The following is a 21,792-nucleotide window of genomic DNA, read 5'->3' as shown; positions in this document are numbered from 1 at the left end:
TGAAAACTGGAGAAATATTTTACATGCGTCACATAATTAGGGCCATTAATATGTTGCAAATTAATGCTGATGCCCTTCAAAAGTACTGTCCAGTCACATGTATTACAGGGTCCAGTCACATGTATTACAGTGACATGTATTACATGACTTACACATACAACATGACCACCAGGATCCATGATTGCATCCTCCTGAAATGACCATGTCGCTTTGTGGACATGGAAGTGGGGGTGCTGAGGGGGGTGTAGCACCCACAGATTTAAAGATTAATTGCAACTGCTAATAATATTTTAAAAATAGTAATTGAAGCATAGTACAGACCCACATCTTCTTGTTTTATGGTGGAGTTTGTATTTTTTTGTGTGTGTTTTATTTATATATTTTCAAAACATGGAGTTTAGGTTTCTGCTACATTTAATTACTGCAGGCCGAATCACTTTCCTTGCCAACTGTTGGCTGCTTTTATGGCATGTTGTTAGAACACAAGCAAGTAAAAGTGTATGCAGAGTTGTAGGCTGTGTGTCTCATTGCATATTAGTATTATTTTTTAAACTCAAAAACTTCAACAAATGCAATAATGTTCCCACATTCTGAATACATTCTTTTTTTCAACCATTATATCTCCTGCTCTGTGTATGTTGGACAGAGTTGGGTAGTAACTAGTTACATTTACTTAAGTACATGGAATATTGATGGAGTATTTTCAAATCATAATATTTTTACTTCCACACAGATATATTAGAGAGTAAAGGAATCTACTTTTTACTCGGTTTTAGCCATTTATATTTAGCTATTAATTACTTTTTTGTGTTTATTTTATTTAATTTTTGGCAGTGACAACATCTCTACTGCTATGTGATTGATCAAAAAAGAGAAGGGGAATAGGGCTGTACAAGTTTCAGTTCCTATGCTAATACTATAGATGCTGGATTTATGAAAAAGTTCCACAGCAGTTTTATATGGTACTCAGTACTTTAGTAGTTTTTTGTTGTGGTACTTTTGTACTTCTATGCTCTTAAAAAAGATGGTTCTTCCAGGGTTCTTCAGTAAAGAAAATGGTTATATATAGAACTTTAAACACTCACAGCACTTCTTTGCATTGCAAAAGGCTTCATTAGATTAATGGAGAATGTGCTGTATATGGTTCTATACAGCAAAAAGGGTTCTGCTATGTCAAGCTTGTAATAGGTTCTATTTAGAACCATCTACAGCACATTGCCCATTAATCTGAATCTCTTTAATCATGCAAAGGGTTCTTTTTTAAGTGTGTACTCAAGTTGTTTTTTGGGAAGATACTTTAAAGCCATTATTTCACCTAGATATCAATATTTTTATTATACTACTAGTACCTTACTTATTCTGTGCTATTATGGATTCAGATTACTCTGGCCACCTCTGCATAATCGTTTCCTGCACCACATATCAACAGTTGCTGCTAAGATCATTTGCAAAGTTAATCTAGAATGAGAGAGAGCGAGGTGAGCAGTGTATACATCAGTGGTATCAGTTCAACATGTATATTGTCATCTCTCATCATTATAGCATGTTGTGACATGTTCTGATTTAAATTATCCAAAAAATAATGAATAAACAATTTCATGTAGTACATCATGAAGATAGCTTTGCCTGCACACTGAAATATTCGGTCATACGTCATCTGTGTATCTTTGGCGTACTGGGGAAATTCATGTTGGTAACATACTGCATACTACTGCCTACTTTTGGACGCAATCAGTATGCAAGCAGTATGTACTTGGCTCCCTATAACCCACTCTGGTTAATCCTGAACTCACAGTAATTTTCATCTTCCTTCTCCTGGACTAACATGCTTTTCAGACTTGATGAGCTTTTGCTAAGTCAGCCTAAAGTGTTTTTCAGCCACTTTACAGATGTATCCTCTTCTTATTGGTGACTCTGCTGTTTGGTAGGATACCCAACTTAAGGGATGCCTGGAAAACGAAGATTGAGGGACACAATCGTGACTTGTGATACACCAAAAGGTAGAAGAAAAAACAACAGACAATAATGTTCAGCATTACTGCAATACATTCTTAACCTTAATGCAATATGGGCTAAGTGTTGATAATTGGAATAATTTTCCCATAGCAGTCATAATCTTATCTGTATAATGTAATTTCAAGAAATCTTTATCACAAAGGCTACTACATGCACCCTCAAAGTAAACCTCTGTAAAAATTCCTTCAAACAATAATAATACACTTCATATAATCCCACTAAATGTGTGTATCTTGATAGCATCAAGTATTTGTAATCATTGATATTTTGTCAATCCTTAAAATGACAAACATTAAAAATATCTTTTTTTAGTACGTCAGATGCAAGCAAGAATGGAAAAGACGTGCCATCATGCAGCACATCAAGGGCAACATCAAAGTGTCTTGTCTACACAAGAGAAAAAGGATGACCAAAAATCCAGAATGAAGGGTTTGTTCTCACTGTTTCAATAACCTTTCTCCAATTACAGCTATGTTTTGCTTTCAGTGCCAAGGAATTTCAGAAGACCTTTTCTACTTATCTTCTCAGTGTTCTCGAGTTGCATCATTGCATCTTCCGAGTCCTTCATAGATCATTTAATTCTAGTTTTGAGTCTCAGGACATGCCAAATCATGAAGAAAGCAGCAGTTTTTGTTGAATTCCCCTTTTCTATGGGCGAATCAGTTTGCTTTGTGGTGGGACTTTTCTAACATTTCAGGACAGCCATTTCAGGTTCAAGACTTTATAGTATTCCGACATCTACAAATAACAAGCCAGCCAACCAGTGCAAAAGTGCTAACAAGACATCCATATATGCTGCTACATGGCATGGCCAAAAGTATGTGGGCACCCTTTCTCCATATCTCCATATATAAACATTGAGAACAGAATGGGTCATACTAAAGAGCCGGAAGTTTCAGACAACCTCTAGAAACAACATCAGCACGACAACTGTCGGTCAGGAGTTTCATGGATTGAAATTCCATGTCTGAGCAGCCACACACAAATCTATGATCACCCTGCGCAATAGCAAATGTCTGTTGGAGTGGTGTATACAATGCCAACAAACTGGAACGCCAACTGTGAGCCAGGCATTATCACCCAACTTCAGTGCAGACCCTCACCAATGCTCCAGAAGTTCCAGACTGCCTCTAGATGCAGCATCAGTGCAGCAACTGTTAGACAGGAGCTTCAAGGATTGAGATTTCATGGCCGGGCAGCCTCACACAAGCCTATGATCACCCTGCGCAATGGCAAATGCCCGCTGGAATGGTGTACACAGTGCCAACAAACTGGAACGCCAACTGTGAGCCAGGCATTATCACCCAACTTCAGTGCAGAACCTCACTAATGCTCTGGAAGTTCCAGACTGCCTCTAGAAGCAACATCAGTACAACAACGACTGGACAGGAGCTTCATGGATTGAGATTCCATGGCCGAGCAGCCTCACACAAGCCTATGATCACACAGCGAAATGGCAAGTGTCTGCTGGAATGGTGTACACAGTGCCAACAAACTGGAACGCCAACTATGAGCCAGGCAGAACCTCCTGTGAATGCTCCTGTCACTGATTGGAAATTCTAGTGTAAGGCCTTCCCAGAAGAGTGGAGGCTGTTATAGTAGCAATGGGGTACCAGCTCCATGCTTTTGGAATGAAATGTTTAACATACACATGTGGATGTGATGTTCGGGTGTCCACCTACTTTTGGCTCTGTAGTGCATATTGCCTGATCTAGCCTCCTATCCTTATCCCTTTGGAAGGTTAAGAACTATTAACTGTTGGGCCTAACTCATTGAATGGCAGCTATAAAAGTAATAAAAAAAGTTTTTCAAATGATGCTATCATTATCCCAACAAACTCAACTGTGCATTTGCAGCTGGATCGAGGAATCATAAGAGGAGCGCCGCAAAGTCATCTCGGCGCGGGAAAAAGAATGCATCAGAGTGAGTTCCTCGCCTGTTCCTCAATGTGCAAAAACTAAGCTGTTCTTCAAAAACTCAGGGACTCTCTAAAACTACCTTCTGGATGTTTCTGCTACTCAGCCCGTCCCTCTTCCATATGTGATTTATCCAAGCCAAAGCTTGTTAAAGTTGAAGAAGCCGAAGGTCATCATGGCACCTCTACATACGTTTTGGGCATTAGAGATGAACTGTGGTATGGAATGGATGATCACCTTCAGCAGTGAAGATAATGGCTGGTGCAGATAGGCTCTCCCATGTCGATCAGGAAGAATCAGGCCATAAATTCCATTGATGGTATAGAAAGAATGGGATAAGTATGCAAGAAGCTGATTAGAAGAATAGCCCAGCATCAAAACCACACTGGTACATCTGAAACTTTTTGGCAGTGAAACTTGAAGATATAGTGTTGTACAACTTTATGGGTTATATAAGAGTGATATTGCTGTCCTTTCCGGAATCATTAAGGGACTATGAAGATTTCTACCCAGTTACTGAACTATGCCGTCAGGATCAGGCTAAGGGTGTTCTGGTTTCATCCCTAGAAGTCCTTGTAGGAAGAAAAGGATGATTTGGCATGTATCAACCAAAGGATACAAATAAAGGCTGTATAAATACTTGTCCCTGTGTTTGTGGGGGATTGGTGTAAAACGTCCATGTAAGTATTTCCATTTCACAGGTATGAAAGTGGTAGGTATTGTTGTATCTGTCTCAGAAACCAGCTTGTGAAACAGGAAAGGAAGAAGCTTTAAGTAGCACCTCAGTGGTTTGCTATGGCTGTAAAGGTGTTTCTACCAGTGTTGATGGAAACCTACCATGACTTTGTGGACTATTGAGACATGGGAGCAAGGACAGGTGAAAAGTTGAAGATTTTGGACAGAGATTTTGTGGTCTATATTTTGTGATCAATCTCAGCCCAAGCAGAGTGATCTTGAAGGATGCACCAGGTCGTATTTGTTGAAGAAGGATGAAGAGCCAGGGGTTTCCTAGGATTAGGACATGATGGAAGAATTATTACATTTAGGAAGCAAAACAGCACATGTTCCTCATTCATAAACAAAAATCTCAAGAATTCTAGGATGATTTTGAATGAGTTCCAACACGTTTCCAATATCGAGATGAAAGAACTCAGGAGATTGTATCAGCATGACCCTTTCCAGGAATAAAAGATTACTAGAACATTTTGGGACTGCTTTGCTGGTGCCAGGTTAAGGATTCTTCAGTCATGGATTTAAAAAGGCCCTACCTTTGAAGGCCCTATTTCTTGAGGCCTTACCTTACCTCGGGGCCTTACCTCAAGAAATGGTCTGCCAAACCAAGAGCAGTTAAATATCTGGATGCAGCTTAACTGTGCAAGGATTTATACATCAGACAAAGAAATACATTTCAACAAAGGGAGTCTTAAACTTGCATAAATGCCATAATGTTTTGTTGTGGATTGGCTTAATACCCATCTCAGTATTTGTGGATTTAATCACAGGAAGCCTAAGGAATCTGCTCTGTGTATGGACATGCTACCTCTGTAGCATAGCATCCCTTAAGATAAAGAGTTAAAGAAGGATCGAGATCAAGGCGAAGGAGGAAGTATGAGCATGAGCAGCCTTAAAGGTTCCAGCAAGAGGGAAGTTGAGAAATTGTAAAAGCTTGAGAAATCTTAAAAGATAAAACTTTTTCTTTGTAGAAAAAGTTGTGTGAAGATACATCCTACAACCAAAGGCATCTGTCTTATTCTCATGTAGGATTTTCGAGGACTTAGTTGCGCTTTGTTTCTTCAAATGTATTCTACATAATGCGTTTGAAAAATATTCTGAACTTGGTTCTTTGACCATGTTCATCATGTGGAATTTGGACAGCCTTCATTTTCTTTGCATTTTCTTGACCTGCTTCCTTTTCTGATTTCTGAATATACTGGGTTGATTACACATTTTTGGCCCAGTATATTTCAACACGAATATTTCTTACCTTGTGGAATTTGGATAGTAGCTTCCAATTTCCTTGTCCTGCTTCCTTTCCTGATCTTTGGATCAGCAGTTCACGGAATCTGAAGTATCATATCAATATCTAGCTGGTGAATGAACACACTGGACTGAAGTTTTCTTGAAATTTCATCAGTACCAGTGAAGAAGAGGAGCTCCTGGTTCTTGCAGATGCCACTGACATTTCTGGATCACCCTCTTGTGGTGGGAGATTGAAAGTAAGTTCCACTCGCTACTTTCACTGATAGGTTCCATACTGTAATCACTACTACTGCCAGTAACTGCAATTAAATTAACGTTTCCTTAAAAAAGTTAAAGGTTTGGTAAGGTTATCATGTTGAGATAAATTAAGAGAGAAAGCATTTATTAGCATAAACAAGTACATAAAAAAAATGTAATGCAAAGACTAATGCAGTTTAACAATCGTAACCCTCCAATGCGACACAAATGTACAGGAAAGTCAGGCTCCAGTACAGAATGTGCATCCAGGAGATGACAGCCTTTGTGGAGCTTGCCTCAAGACTGGACTCTCTGATGAGGACACCCGAAGGCCAAGTCTCACACAAGGTTGGTACGGTCACCTGTTTTATTAGATACATTAGATTCATTCATCTATTTTCATAGGGCCAGACATGATCTCAGTATGAGAACACTCATCTGGAGACAACCTGTTAAACCTTTGGTAATGGATTGTGATGAAATCCACTGCAAACAAGGCTACACCCCCTCTAAAAACCCACCCCCAAATGTTTGTATTGCTCAAGTTAATAGCACAAGCAAAAGAAGCTGGCTAATTGTATGCTAATCAGTTGGAACTGATTTTCTCTTGCAAGAAGGTAATGGTTGTTTGTACTGCATGCAATGCAGTACAAACAACTCCACATATGCAACACACATTTGCATGCTTAATTGGAGTTTTTGGGGGGATTTTTCAGTGATGATAACTTACGTTAAATCAGTGGGCTAATGACAGGCTTATTGTCTGTCAAAAAAATGTTGACGAGTGTAGCATCAGGCTCTACTTTGAACTCCATTCAAAGTGTTGATTGGTTTAGAAATTTCACACTCAGTGTGTTCCCAGCCTAATACATCTACATTCCAAACATCATTTACCCCAAAATTTCTCACAGCTGATCCTCAGACATTCTAGTAAGACCCATGTGTGAGGTAGTGTTTTAACAGGACTTGCACCTGTGCATGCAACTACAGTGCTGTGCAAAAGTCAGGAGTGGTGTTTGCATTAGGCAAAGGTAAGCAGCATTATCAGCTCCACTTATCATATAGGAGCACTTTGTAGTTCTACAATTACAGACTGTAGTCCATCTGTTTCTCTGTACACTTTATTAGCCCCCTTTTACTCTGTTCTTTAAAGGTCAGGGCCCCCACAGGACCACCACAGAGTAGGCATTATTTGGATGGTGGATTATTCTCAGCACTGCAGTGACACTGACGTGGTGGTGTGTTAGTGTATGTTGTACTGGTACAAGTGGATCAGACACAGCAGTTGTGACTGCTGGACTGAGAACAGTCCACCAACCAAAAACATTCAGCCAACAGCGTCCTGTGGGCAGCGTCCTGTGACCACTAATGAAGGACTAGAGGATGACCAACGCAAACTGTGCAGCAAAGATGAGCTACTGTTTCTGACTTTACATCTATAAGATGAACCAACAAGGTAGTAGTGTCTAATAGAGTGGACAGTGAGTGTTTAAAAACTCCAGCGGTACTGCTGTGTCTGATCCACTTGTACCAGCGCAACACACAGCTCAGTATAGTGCAATAATTTAAATTAATAAAATCACTTAAGTAAAAACGTCTAGAAATAAGTTAAATAATTTTCTAATGTAGCAAAATGAGAAATATTAGATATGTCAGCTAGATTTAAGATGACATCATTTTTTCTGTAGTGTAGATGGTCATGCCACTTAAAATGTGCAACCTCAGGGCCCCATTCCTGTCTTTCGCTTACAGTCCCACAATCACTAAACCCACTAAATCATGAAAATTCTTTAGAACTATTTATTTCAGTAGTTACTTTTAGATAGTTTAGATAATTAATGTCTAAAATAGAGTAATACATTTAGAGGAATTCACCTTCGGTTCCTGACTTTTCACTGCAGTCCAGCCATTGTATGGATTTGTTCAATTCCATCAGCAGCACCTGATCTAAGTTAATAAAGGATTGATTAGTTGAGACAAGTATTGAAGGGTATTGAACAGTAAATAATACTAGATTTAATACAAACTTTCTTGAGGAGAACTTTGGAATTCTGTTTTGTTTGTTTAGTTTTTTTGGTCTAATGTTAGTGTTTTTTAAACAAACAAACATTTACTAATCTGGAAACCTTACATATCATTTTCTCATATAGCGTAAGACCTGTCCTGGAGGACTGGATTCCTGCATAATGTGGTGATTTTCTTCCTCAAACACACCCAATTCAACTCATCAGTTAATTGGCAGATTTAGTTGAAGTGCCAAAGCAGAAAAATCAACAAACTGTGCTGGACTGGTACAACCCTCAGTTTCCCACCCCTCGCCTAAGACTTTTGCACAGTACTAACCCTGAAGCTTCATTTTTCATAATGTGATATCAGCAATGATAAAAAGTGCGAATAAGCAGTTATATCAAAATAAAGTTTTTGCTTTGTGCTTTTCAGAGTCAGTGTTCCTATTTTCTGAAGGATTTTGCTTGTCTGGTGTCAGAGTGAATAGTTTCATTACATTACATTCATTACTGTTTTTCTTTAGCAGCACATGGACAGAATTGCCAGAAGAGGTTCAAGTCTTCCTCTGCTCAGGCATTTTCAGAGTGAGTTTACATCCTTTTTTGTACACATACAGACTGATGTTTTGACATAATAATGACATTAGAAAACACAATAATTTCTTATTAATTTTAAACCTGAATGGCACAAATAAATAATACATTTGTGCTTTGATCACTTTTGTTCAGGAAATGCATTGAGAAGAGACCATTACTGAAAAGTTCATTCACACCTGATACACCTGATATACCTGATACACATAAGCGGAAGAGAACCAGGTAAATATCCTAACCTTAATTCCAAAAAAGTTGGGACAGTATGTAAAATCTAATAAAAATAGAATGCAATTCTGTTTGGCCTGTATTAAATTGAACATAGTACAAAACATGATATTTCATGTTTCAACAACATGCTATTGCTAACAGCCATGCTGTTGGAACATGCGCCGAAGTGGCTTAGCGTTGTTATAATGAAAAAAGCATGAATGTCCTTTATACTGCTAACAGTGTGGATAGTCTTTTTCTTCTTTGGCCCAGAGAACAAAAAATATGCACTGAATACTTGACTTATTTAAAAATTATTTTTAAGGCCAAATAGAATTGCGCCATGGGCCTGACTTTTGGCCTTGGGTTTGACCCATGGGATTTAGGACAAGCTCGAGCCCAGAGAAGTCAGCACAGTCTTAACAGTGCAGTGATTTCACTATGTTCCTAGTCTTTATATATTTATATATATATAGACTAGGAACATAGTGAATATATCTTTAAATTATATGTGATAATGAATAATATATTTATACAATTAGTCTTTTATATATTTAAAGTAAAAAAACATAAAACATGTATAAAACAAATATTTTGTCTCTGTTCAGTACAGGTCAAAGTGGATTTTATATCACATCTTTCTGTTTTCTGTTTTTATTTGCATTTCACATACTGTCCCAGCTTTTTTAAAACTGCCGGTATGGAAAAAAATATATATGTATTTTTATATATGTTATATATTATAAATGTATAACACTTAAAATTTCAAATACATTGCAGGCCACGCTGAAATACATTCCAAACACTAAAATGTATTTCAGAATATATTGCCATATTGTCCCAGTATAATTTAAAATACATTTGTTTTAAAGTGTATGGGGAAACATTACACATAGAAATGTACCATACAAAAATAAACACATGTAAATGTATTTATCAAGCACATTTGAAAATGTATGAATATAGCCAAAATACTGTCTAATGCACTTTACTGTTTGGAATTGTGAAATGAATTTGTATTCCAGTATCTTGTTCTTAAATATTAGCAAAACAACCTTTAACATGGCAAAAGCAAGTGCTGTAGGTATTAATACACTGTGAAAATGCAGTCATGATTCGATATCTTGTTTATTTGAAATGCATTTTGTGTGAGTGTCTTACTGCATACACAGTCAGTACCGTTCATTCAGCTCATGTATATTTACTTATATCTGTAAGCTTTGTTAAAACTACATACAAAAATAAAAAATATAATAACAAATATAAATAAATGTATATTTTTCATATGGGTGAGTAACATTTCATGTATTTCAAACTTTTATATTCCTAATGATGACAGGCCTCTCAACTGACAAATGAGGCACACTGAACAGATCATTCATATTACTAATATCCATTTTTAAAAAGTAGGTTTATTGCCATTGATTTTCTTTTAAATACAGAGCATTACGTAGGTTGTGTGATAACAGCATATTCTGGCTAGAATAAAGTTTAAACTAATGAAATGTTTCAATTTTGCCAATTCTGTGGACAGTGATGATGAAGCTGAAGATCCTGTTTCATCAGACGAGGTTAGAAAAAAGCAATCACTATACACTCCTTTAAAAAAAAAGTAGCCCCTAATGTTTCTTTGTGGGATGAAAGAACCACCTATGGTTTCTCAAAGAACCACGTTTGACAAAGACATGTCTTATTTACAGAAACAGTTCTCTAAGAACCATCCTTTGAAATCAAAAGTGGTTCTTCCATGACATCACACAAAGAACCCTTGTTAGTGCCTTTATTTTTAAGAGTAGATAACTTGATGAAATTTAACTTGACATAGTCCATGTAATAGAAACATCTAGAATCCATTTGAATAGACAAATGATGTGCAATTCCCTGTGGTCTAGACCAAAACCAGCAACACTTGCACCTTCATGTTTTTCTCATATTTTTAAAATGATTCCCATTTACACAGACCAGTCCAGAGAAGAATGAAGGCAAGCAGCTAATGTGTTTGTCACTCAACGCCTGTGAGCTGATTGAGGGGAAATTTTGGCCTCCTAAGCTGGAAGATACTTTCACTCTTTCAGTGAAATCAGACAGACTCAGTCTTCATGCCTCCGATGCCAAAGACGTCAGCGATACAACAAACATGTTCACACTGCCAGATGGAAAAGTGTGTATTTCATGGGACAAAGATCAAGCCATACAAGAAATCATGAGACTTGCTAACCTTGGACATGAGCGTACACAAGATGACATTACGGAAGCTGTAACTCTACAGTCCGGTTCAAGCATGACCATCTTCAAAAATGGTGGCTTTCAGGAGTATGCCAAAACTGTTTATCACCTCATGCATAGAAAACAAGAAGAACAGCAAGAAGACTATTTATTACAGATTGGGAAATATGTGCTCAGATTGCAGAATAAGGACTTGTATGTCATTCCGCAGTATGAGTACACTGACGGGCATCTTCAGACCATGAGGTTTAATGATAGGAACCTGTCTTATGCAAAAATAAGCCCAACAAATAGGTTTAACAAGAAATACACTGAAACGCTGTACTATTATATCATTGGCAACCACAACAAAGTCGACTGCTGTGTACAGAGCCCAGAGGACGCTATAGCCATCGGGGCCGTTCTGTTCTCAGAAGTCATCAGGAACCCAGAGATGTTTCTCCACAACTTTGTGCTGATTCACTTACTGAAATCTTGGGATGACTTCCATCGTCATCATCCCATGGTTACAGGTGGATCCTGGAAACACCAGGGCAACAATGAAAACCTGCCCAAAAAAGTAATCAAGAAAACACAAGAAAATTATAAAGCATTTATGCAGAAGTTTTTCAGTGGGAAAAGCTTATGTGCGATTGCTGGCTGAGTGATGCTCACCTGTGTTTAACAGGCTTTACCACTCTATTAAATCCTCTCAGACTGCATTCGCTCTAGTTTAAGATGTGAAAGAGTAAAAAAAAAGACGTTTATTTGTGCCTGCCCAAGGAGGATGGGCTGCCCCAGTGAGTCTGGTTCCTCTCAAGGTTTCTTCCTGCTGTTCTGGAAGTTTTTCCTTGCCACTGTCGCCTTAGGCTTGCTCACTGAGGGTCAAAGGCCAGACCAGTAGACCTAGATTGTGCATCAGTAAACCATTTACTTGTTGTCCAGTACAGTATAAGTCTCGGAAGAGTATGACTGTAATTTCCTCTGTTAGACAATTTAGTTGTTTCTTTTGCTACTTAAATGTGATTTTGGTCTTCAATCTCAGTTTTACCATAATGGGAATTTGTTCATTTCATAATTTTGTAATTGTATTTATTTAACTTTGTAATTTTATTTATTTATTTATTTTAATATTTATTTGATTGTCTTTTTTTACTTGTATGTCTTTTAGAGATCCATGAACTCTCCAACAGACCCAATATGAACAACTGCAAATGACCACTTGTAAATATGTATTTGTATTTTGTGTTTGCATACCATTTATACCACTTATTTATTTATTAGTAAAATTAAAGTGTTGAAAGAAAAAGATTGTGTAATTTGGTTTCATTGCCTTTGTATTACGCTAGTTAAATCATATCTTTATTTATTTAGCTGTATAATTTTGGTCTTATCCTTTCCCTTAAGCTATTTTTTATTCCTTTTGGAAGATTAATGTGAGGCTTAATTAACAGCAACAAACTGAACTAACTAAACTATTTCTACTCCAGACACTTTTCATTTGTATGTTGTTCTAACACATAGGAAGATTTTATAGCTGTGGCTGAAAAGTGAACCAGTTTATAGCTCACTTGTTTAATAGGCCTATTTTCTGCACCATTTTTGCATTTCATTCTTATCCTCAAAGTCCACTAAAGTGTGTGTGGTTTTATCTAGCAAAACCAGTCCTAGTTCATTTTCACATGATCACTACCCATCTTTAATGTATTTCTTAAAAATAAAACAGAAAATATATTTAATTGTAAATGACACAACAAACAACAACTAAATATAGTATCCTTTTTTTAATATTTTGTGTCTGCACCCTAGCAGAAATCTGTAGGGGTGTTTTTCCACATCTCTGAAGTTCAGTCTTAGAAGTTAGTTGCATTTTCTGCTTCTCATGAGCAAAGTCATCTCAAACACATTCAGTGATGTGGAGGTCTGGACTCTGAGGTGGTCAGTGCATTGTTCTGAGAACTCCATCAACGCCATCTTTTGTCAGTTATGGCTTCTTGAAAACTACACATCCTTTCACTATACTGGAGGAAGCACTCAAGAGAGACAAAGGTTGTGAAACCCAAGCCGACCCACAAGCTCTATTTCCAGGGTTATGCTGAGCTTTGCTTTACTGAAAACGCTCAAGCCCTCCCTGGGGTCTATCCATGCACATGTTTGCTTATTATGCGTTTATTAATAGTATTGTAATACTGACGTCTGGTGTTTGTCTCGAGGCCATAATTAATGGCCTCTGTCTTGTCTCGGTCTTGACACCATTTTGACTCTGTCTTGTCTTGGTCTCCGGGAAAGGTGGACTCCATGATGGATTAACTGTTTCTTGATGTTCATTGGTTCCAAAATTCAAACATATCCTGAGAGGAGAGCAGAATGTTATTATTACTATGTCTACATTTAATAATAAATACAGATGTATATTGTTTGGTTTATTTTCAAATGACTTCAAGTGGTGATTCTAAATAAGTGTTAGAGAAGAAGAGACAACATTACCTACTTTTTAGGCTATATATTATTTAATGGTGCAGTGTGTAAAGTTAAGGGGAATCTATTAGCAGAAATGGAATATAATATACCAAACCCTGTTTTCATTAGTATATAATTACCTGTAACTACGAATCATTGTGTTTCGTTAGCTTACAATGAACCCTTCATATCTACATAGGGAGCAGGTCCGATGTCCGCCTCTATGTTTCTACAGTAGCCCAAAATGGACAAACCAAACACAGGTTCTACAGAGTGCTTCTCACGTTTTATGTTGAAGCAGCTTCAATTTGGTGGTGCTATAGCACCGGTTGAAAAATGTAAAAAGAAGAATAATCAGTGGTCGCTGTTAGTGCTGGCTAACCATTTTGTGTTGTGAGAAGTTTGAGAACCCAAATTTTTTACAAATGGAGGATCATACTCACAAGAAAATGGAGGATCATACGCATTAGAAAAAACAAGGAAGGGTGAATCTTCCTTATTAAAGAAGTGAAAACATGAAGAAGCCAAATGAAATCAGGACAGGCAACAGCGGAAAACCAGATGACCACCATAGGTTCTACTACATGTTTGGAAAAGGAAGGATGAGGGAGGGGTATTCAGTTGGTTGCAATATGCAGCCTCACCGTTAGATGCCACTAAATCTTACACACTGCACCTTAGATTCGCCTCTAATGTTCTTCACTACAACACTGAATTATTAATCAAATGGTGTACTGTCTAATGACAACTATGAAATATTAGTAATTATTAAGAGAGTAAGGACGCACCAACAGGTCCATAGGATTTAACTATCAGTTGGATGTTGGGTGGCATGGCTTCTTATAAGAAATACTGCACTTGTCTGACACCATCATCAAAACTAGTAATATTATTCTTACAATATTGCCCTGTCATAATTTTTAATATTACAAGAATAATATTATTAACTGTTTCACTGATGTTAGCCAAGAGAAACCATTTCAATGCATGTTAAAACATCATAGGTAAAATGCGCAGTTGAATTTTGTCAGTATTAGAGAGTAATTTGGCTCAGAAAATCACCCAAAATCCTAATATTATTAATCTACTTTTAGCCTTCATATTACAACAAACAGCAACATTATTCACATATCACAACACTCAGCAAACCCTGCCCTTACTAACGAGAGTGATTTCATCCACCTGTGACCAACCATCAGCCAGCAATCCTGCTCCAAAATCACCCAAAATCCACTTGCTACTATTATATGTCTGCATTTAGCCTTCATATTATAAACAAAGGGTTAAAAATAGCAACATGATTCACAAACCAGAACACTCAGCAGAACCCAGAAATACAGCAAAAAAATACAGTCAGATCACTGTAAAGCCTGCTTTTAGCTCTCTGCTTTAGCCCTCATATGGCAACAAAAGAGTTAAAACAGCAACGCAATTCACACATTACAGCTCAGCATGACTTACCCTGGGTGTCCAGGGTAACTTTGTGGGGGTTTAGCGACGAATCTGTCAGTAATCCAGTTTAGAAAACCACCATTCAAGTCCTGCATTTACATCCATTTAAAGGCCCCATTTAAATGTCTTAACTGCACATGTAACTTCTCCTTGTGTCTCAAACAGTCCTCTGATTGACTCTGAATTTAGTGCTGATAGTCAGAAATGTACAGTTAAATGAGCTTAAAAACAAGGCTACATGCTAACCATGTGGTCTGTGCATGCTGTCTGAGCTGATAGAGTGGGGGGAGAGGAAAGACACGAAAAAAGTTCCAAACCACTACAGTGAGTGCACTTAAAACTTTCCCTCAAAATCACACCAACACATTTTAACAGATAAATAACACTAAATATGACAAATATTGTTATAAAATCAATAATATGTAGCTCTGTCTTTTAGTTGATTTTGAGTATTAAAAATATCTGATATTAAATATGCAACACACTTTGTAACTAGAAATAAAGCCTGTCTTGCTGTGTATCGGTTTTAGCACTTAGCAGAAAATCAATAAAATCAATAAAAACATGGCTGCCTTATGCTTATAGTTTATTTTTACTCAATAATGACCAATAAAATGTATTACCATCAAAATTCTTGCACCTTCAGCTCACAGACACTCCAGACAAACAAGGTATCTAAGGTGCCGCTTGTTTTCAAAATCTCTATAAACAAAAATGTACAAAATTTTGCAGATGTTAGGTAAAGTTTTGATCAAACATTAGCCCAATTCATAAAGATATCAAAATTCTGTTGGCATTTATATGTCAAATAATGGCATATCTGAGTAGCCCAGGCATGTGTGATTGTCTAATGCAAATAGTTTATAATTGCAATTGTAATTGACCCAAATACCAAACAATTACCTCAAATTACCATAGGGTTCTAATGGTTAAAACTTACATACATAATCAGCAAATAATCATCTAGAAAAAAAAAAAGACAATGAATAATCAAACGAAGCAATGAATTCCAATGTCACAATTTGAATAGTTATTTCATTGAAATAGATTAAGTCCTTTTTCCATTGAATGCTTGGGAATTTTTTTGTATAATTTATAGACTGAATCTAAAATGGCTCCCTAATCCCTATGAAGTGCACTGCATAGGTCATGAAATGGCCTATACACCTAAATAGTGCACTAAGTGTTAGCTGAAAAGTAGGACTTATAGAACTTATGGCCAAATATAAATGGCTTTCTATTCCATATTTCACGATTTGGATGTAGAAGCCGTTATTTCATAATCTACATAGTCTACTACAAAGGGAGTTAGGGAGCAGATTCCACATAGATAGAACAATGGGGGATGTAAGTAGCGTTTGTGAAAAACATGAAATGACCTGCCTTGAAATAATAATAATAATAATAATAATAATAATAATAATAATAAATAACAATAATAGTAGTAATAATAATAATAACAACATACTGATTGTAACTATTTGAACAAGTGTCCCTATTGTCACCTTTTCTTACTTTATTGGTGCTAAAATTCATTAACTGATAAGATGTTAGTTCATAAGTCATGTGGGTGAAGAGAATGTGATTATTAGTTAGCATATAAAAATGTTGGACGGTCATTTATACTGTTTGGAATACATTGTATTGTAAAAAGACAAATACACCAAAGTCCAAGTAGGCATTATGAGGTTGCTGTCTGTGACAGCTCCTGTATTGACACTTCTCTGCTTTAGATAGCGGTCATAATTGTGTGCAACTCATGGTTATGTACTGTCTCCATATTTGCTGTGCCAGGACCCAATTTTATCCTGAGAAATAAATCTGATGTCACATGCATCCATATATGTCTAAAGGGAAAAGTCTTCAAACAGTGAAATTCAGGATGCTGACTGTCTTTCATAAAAGAGCATGACATTTATTTCAATATTCAATGAAATATTAAGAATAAATCTTACAAAGGAACTATTTTGGTCTTGACAAATAATGTTAACAGCAATGAAAGGAGTAAACAGCCCAAGAGAAGCAGACATACCCTCTGTGCAGCCTGAATATATGGTAAGCATGTTGTGTAGTATTTTGTCTTTTTTTTTTTTATTTGTCTAAGCAGATTCATAGCTGGAACCGCTCATTACAGAACTCTTCCTTCAATATCAGCTTCAGAATGGTACAGTTTTGATGGGACGTCCAGCGTAAGTGGCTTCAAATGGTTTCAGTTATTCATACATGTAGAACATATAGCATTTCCAGTGGTACTAGGTACCTCTCAGGTCATCAGGTGGAGGTGTTTCTCTGTATTTCTCAGTCTTGGGGACCAGCAGGGGGCAACATTGAAGCTTCCAACATTTCAGGACATGAACCTTCTCCCTGAGTCCTTTCGCGAAGCCGCTGAGTGCACTCCGTACTGCTGATGACGAGAAGTAGAAGATAATGGGATCCAGGCAGGCATTGAGGGTGCTGGAGATCAAAGCCAACTGCCGCCACTCTTCATTCTCATCACGGATGAAACCTACCACATGTGAAGTGTTGTAGGGCCCAAAACATACAGCAAAGACTACCAGAGTAACCACAGCCAATCCAATGGCCCGCAGCCTGCGACGCCGGCCAATGTGGGGCAAGCCTGACAAGATCCGTATGAAGTTGATGTAACAGAAGCAGCAGACGAGGAAGGGGATGCAGAAGAGCACCAGGAACAGCTCCAGACGGACCGGGAGCAGAATATCCAGCTGCTCTTCGGTAAAGTTGTCATAGCACCTTTTTGCTGAGGACTCCATCGCACTGCTGTTCAGAACTTTGTCGTTCTCATTATCGTCACTGCTGGAAGGCAAAGATGGTACAATGTAGACAATGCTGAGGTTCAGAGTTCCCACAAGCCAGAAAAAGATGCTTGCAATCACAGCGTATCGTGGTCGACGGTACAAGGCATATCGAATTGGGAATGCAACGCCCAGGTAGCGTTCAAAGCTAACTGCCGTCAGGAAAAATGTGCTGGTGTAAATGGTAGAGAAAAACAAGAAGCTGCTGAGGGGACACAGGAAGTCATCCAGTGTCCAAATCATGTCATCAGAGGCTTCTTTCATCTTGAAGGGTAAAAAGAAGAGGAAGATGAGGTCAGAGATGGTGAGGTTGAGTAGAAGGATGTCGATGGGGGCAGGTTTGCGATGAACCTTGCGGCAGAAGGTGCAGAATGCAAGCAGGTTGGCGGGGAGTCCGATTAGGAAAGTGAAGATGTAGACAGGCAAGAGCAGCTGACTGACCAACATGGTGATGAGCTCGTCTTTCACAAAACATCTGTGAATGACAGCAAAACTACACAAAAGCAGGACGAATTAGTGTGGAGACAATTGACTATCCATGCTCCACCTACAAATGCATTCTGTCATTGCAAGGTTGGACAAGCTTTACAGGAAACTGTGAATAATTGCATTGAACCTAATAAGAAATTGAAGAACACCTCCACAACTCCTTTTTTCTCAAATACCTACATTCACCAATAAGCACGTGCCAAAAATGGCAACATATTAATCTGTTTTTAGTCCGACAGTGGGGAAAATCACAATGAGAAGGTCCCACCAAGATATGAACTCAGATCACTGGATTCAGAGTCCAGAGTGCTAACTGTTACACCATGGAACCACTTCTAGCCTTTCAATAGGCTTAACAACAAATCATTAAACAAATAGATGGCGTAACTTAATATGGGCTAGCATTTCCTTTTGATTCTTTAAATGTTGAAGTTGTGTGTGTAAATTTGCAGACAACCTTTTAGAGAAAGAAAAGTCAATATTTTTCCACTCAGCATTGATGGCTTAAAACCGTTGAAAAACATTGCTGAGCTAGTTTGAGTTAAATGTGAGACCAAATATGCTCTATAGAGTTTTAACCTGGACTCTAACCAGGCCAAAATCATCAGTAAAAACCAGTATATTTTGGGCTTGGCCCCATTTTTTTGCCCAGGAGTGTACATGTGTGTTGCATGTGTGGAGAACACATTACATGCAGTGAAAATAAACATTATCTCTTGCAAAATAAAGTTCCATTAGCCAACAATAGCATTTTTCAAGCTGGCTTGTTTTGCTTGTATTACTGATTATACTCTGGATGTAAACAAAACACAGATTAGAGGAATTTGGGAGCAGGATTTAGACGGGGAGTACCCAGAACCAAAAGTTGTCCCCACATGTGTATTCTCATTAGGAGATCACATCTTGAGATCACAAGACTAAGTTTAGATTACATTAACGCATATAACATAACATAGTTAAACATACCTAACATAGTCTATACAATGTCTGCTACTATTTCTCATTAGGCTGAATGGGATTTTGCCACTGTTCTGCAAAGCTTCTACAACTTTGCAACAGTTGCTACAAAAGAATGAATCTGTGGGTGGAACATGGACAGATCAACTCAAGACAATTTGCAACATACCAAAATGTAAATTAATCAATGTTAGTGGACAACTGTTTAAATAATGTGACTTTCTTTAGAAAATGCTTATAAGACAAATCTATGAAGATACTTTTACAGAGATTAACAATGTTTGATAACAGGAAAAATGGCATAAGCAACACTGCAACCTAACTAGGCTCGAAGCATGCTGTAAAATGCATGTAATAAACAACAAATTAAATATAAAAAGCATCATTTGTGATCAAAACAAGATAATTTAGTGAGATTTAGTAGAAACTCACCCTTAAAAGTCAGCATTATTATCATGTTGTAGCTTTCCCACACATAAGAATACGAGAGCAAAGTAACCTCAGCTTTGTCTCAGGAAGTCTGATTATCTTTTTTATCTTGAGGTGGAGGCAATGCCTCGGTCACTGGAAATTTAATAAGCCCCTGACACAATCTACATATCTGAAGCTCACCAAACAGTGTTGCTCAGCAACTCCCTACAACGATTGATGTGAGGAACAGCGGAAGATGTCATAAATGCTGTTAATGTATGGGGTCACCCCTGGTGTAATACAAGCTACATCCGCTAACACAGAACCTGTCTCTGAGATTAGACGCCCGTGTTTGTTCTTTTGTGTGTATGTGTGTGTGTGCTAATTAAAACGTTATGCGTTCATGTTAGTAAATGTTACCCCTTTGGGGTTATTATAAACTGGTATGAAAGGGGACTATCAACCCATTAAATGGCCATGGGCCTGCTGGTTTGCCCAAAGCTTTATTACACACCTCAATCACCTATGAACAGCCCAGCCAGTTTGCATTGAAGTCCCTGTAGTTACTCAATTATAAGTCTTAGTATGTAATAAGCCTGGTATTTTAAGGAGTTAAGGTCACAAATTAGAGGTTTATTTAAGGTCAACACGAGGAGGAAAGTAACTGACTTAACTAAATGTGTTACTCTTCTGTATCCATGTACTAAAGGCAGATATCAAAACATATACAAAACAAAACAAATACAGCACATTATTAACAACTGATAACCAAGCCAGGGAAACATATTTTGGTTACTGTAATGTAAGTGTAATAGTAAACTGTTAACCATTTTACCCACGTGTCCACCCGTGCTTACCTTTAGTCCATGGCTTCAGGAAGGGGCTGAAAATAGATTGTTGCTGTATTTCCAAATAGTAAAACAGTTAACAGATAAATAATAACTTTACTTTACAGGCAAAGGCAAAAAGGTTCTTAATGTTTAATATAAGTTAATGTAAAGAAGTTTCTAAGTGATTTTGGAGCCTTTCCATCAGTCCGTTTATCATGAAATGTTCACACAATGTAAAGGGCAGCTGTTATGCACAACTGATGTAGAAAAAAAAAATCGAAGAAAATGGAGATACGTTTTTCTTTGGACAGTCAATATGTTAGAATCAACTGCTACCCCTTCTTATCTTGAACACCTGTTCATTTCAGATTCACATCCTTTCCTGTAGGCACAGGCAGGGCCGGAGTGGGCTTATTTTCAGACCCAGAGTTACCTGATTCTGACCCCCCCACCACACTTCTTTCTCCAAAAGAAGAAACAAAAAGAAGGGAAAGAAAAATGACAGAAAATCGAGTCCCTTTTTGCAAATTGCTAATGCTAATAGCTAACTTACTACCTAACAGTTAACAGCAGAAAAGGGCTAGCTGTGTTCAAAATAGGTTAACTAACTAACAGCTTTTTCTCAAATCTGGACATTCACTTCCCAGATAGCAGACAGTTTTGGGCTGATTCTGGCTTTCCTATGTGAGTGTTAGTTGACTACGGGGTAGATGTTAGGCATGCGGGCCAGAACAGGGCCAGATCATGGACAGCTTCATACCGTTTTTCCTTGTTTCTATATTTGTGGGACAATTCTGGTGTGAATATTGTGCACCAACAGTGTAGTTGGGCCAGATTGGGACCAGATTTGGGCCATATACCTTAGTTCTACTCACTGTACAGTGTGCGGGCCAGATCTGGGCCTAGGACTCGGCCATATACTGGGCCAGAACAAACCAAGGATGTGGCCCACAAGTGAGCCAGACAAATTTTGCTAACTGGGTTTGCTTTCTATTCTTATTTATTTGCTATAATGAGATAACCAAGCTAATCAAACAGTCATACAATGAAAACTGGAGAATGCTTTTATCCTGAAAGTAATAAAATCATGACAGTTGCTACAAGCTAATGCTAGCTAACTAAGCTCCTCTCAGCATGTCTTACTGCCCACATGCTCGGAGTATTCACTGCATCTTACCTGCACGCTACCTTGTGCATTTTAGACCTTTTGCCTTTT

The 21,792-nt window shown here is 37.7% G+C and overlaps 2 protein-coding genes across 6 annotated transcripts in view; one reads left to right on the top strand and one right to left on the bottom strand.

The window, feature by feature from the left end:
- Positions 1-12,468, top strand: part of si:dkey-211g8.8 (uncharacterized protein LOC108004533 homolog) — a 29,426-nt gene extending 16,958 nt beyond the window's left edge. For 2 of the 5 annotated variants that reach the window (XM_036567342.1, XM_036567344.1), the window contains exons 2-6: positions 1,929-6,497; positions 8,683-8,740; positions 8,885-8,974; positions 10,494-10,530; positions 10,920-12,468. In XM_036567342.1, the coding sequence (XP_036423235.1) occupies positions 10,953-11,828 (876 nt within the window). In that variant the 5' untranslated portion in view covers positions 1,929-6,497; positions 8,683-8,740; positions 8,885-8,974; positions 10,494-10,530; positions 10,920-10,952 and the 3' untranslated portion in view covers positions 11,829-12,468. Of the gene's footprint in view, positions 1-1,928; positions 6,498-8,679; positions 8,741-8,884; positions 8,975-10,493; positions 10,531-10,919 lie in introns of all 5 variants that reach the window. The other 3 variants (XM_036567345.1, XM_036567346.1, XM_036567343.1) reach the window with 3 other exon arrangements.
- A 4,860-nt stretch (positions 12,469-17,328) lies between these two features.
- On the bottom strand, positions 17,329-19,858 carry LOC118804956 (free fatty acid receptor 2-like). The gene is made up of 2 exons (XM_036565549.1): positions 19,768-19,858; positions 17,329-18,382 (listed from the first exon to the last, which is right to left on the bottom strand). Exon 2 carries the CDS (start codon positions 18,334-18,336, stop codon positions 17,329-17,331), a length of 1,008 nt encoding a protein of 335 aa, XP_036421442.1. The 5' UTR covers positions 18,337-18,382; positions 19,768-19,858.
- Positions 19,859-21,792: the final 1,934 nt, after the last annotated feature.

This window comes from Colossoma macropomum, unplaced genomic scaffold, assembly GCF_904425465.1.
Source record: "Colossoma macropomum unplaced genomic scaffold, Colossoma_macropomum, whole genome shotgun sequence".
Lineage (NCBI taxonomy): Eukaryota > Metazoa > Chordata > Actinopteri > Characiformes > Serrasalmidae > Colossoma > Colossoma macropomum.
This window is presented reverse-complemented; position numbering and strand designations above follow the sequence as displayed.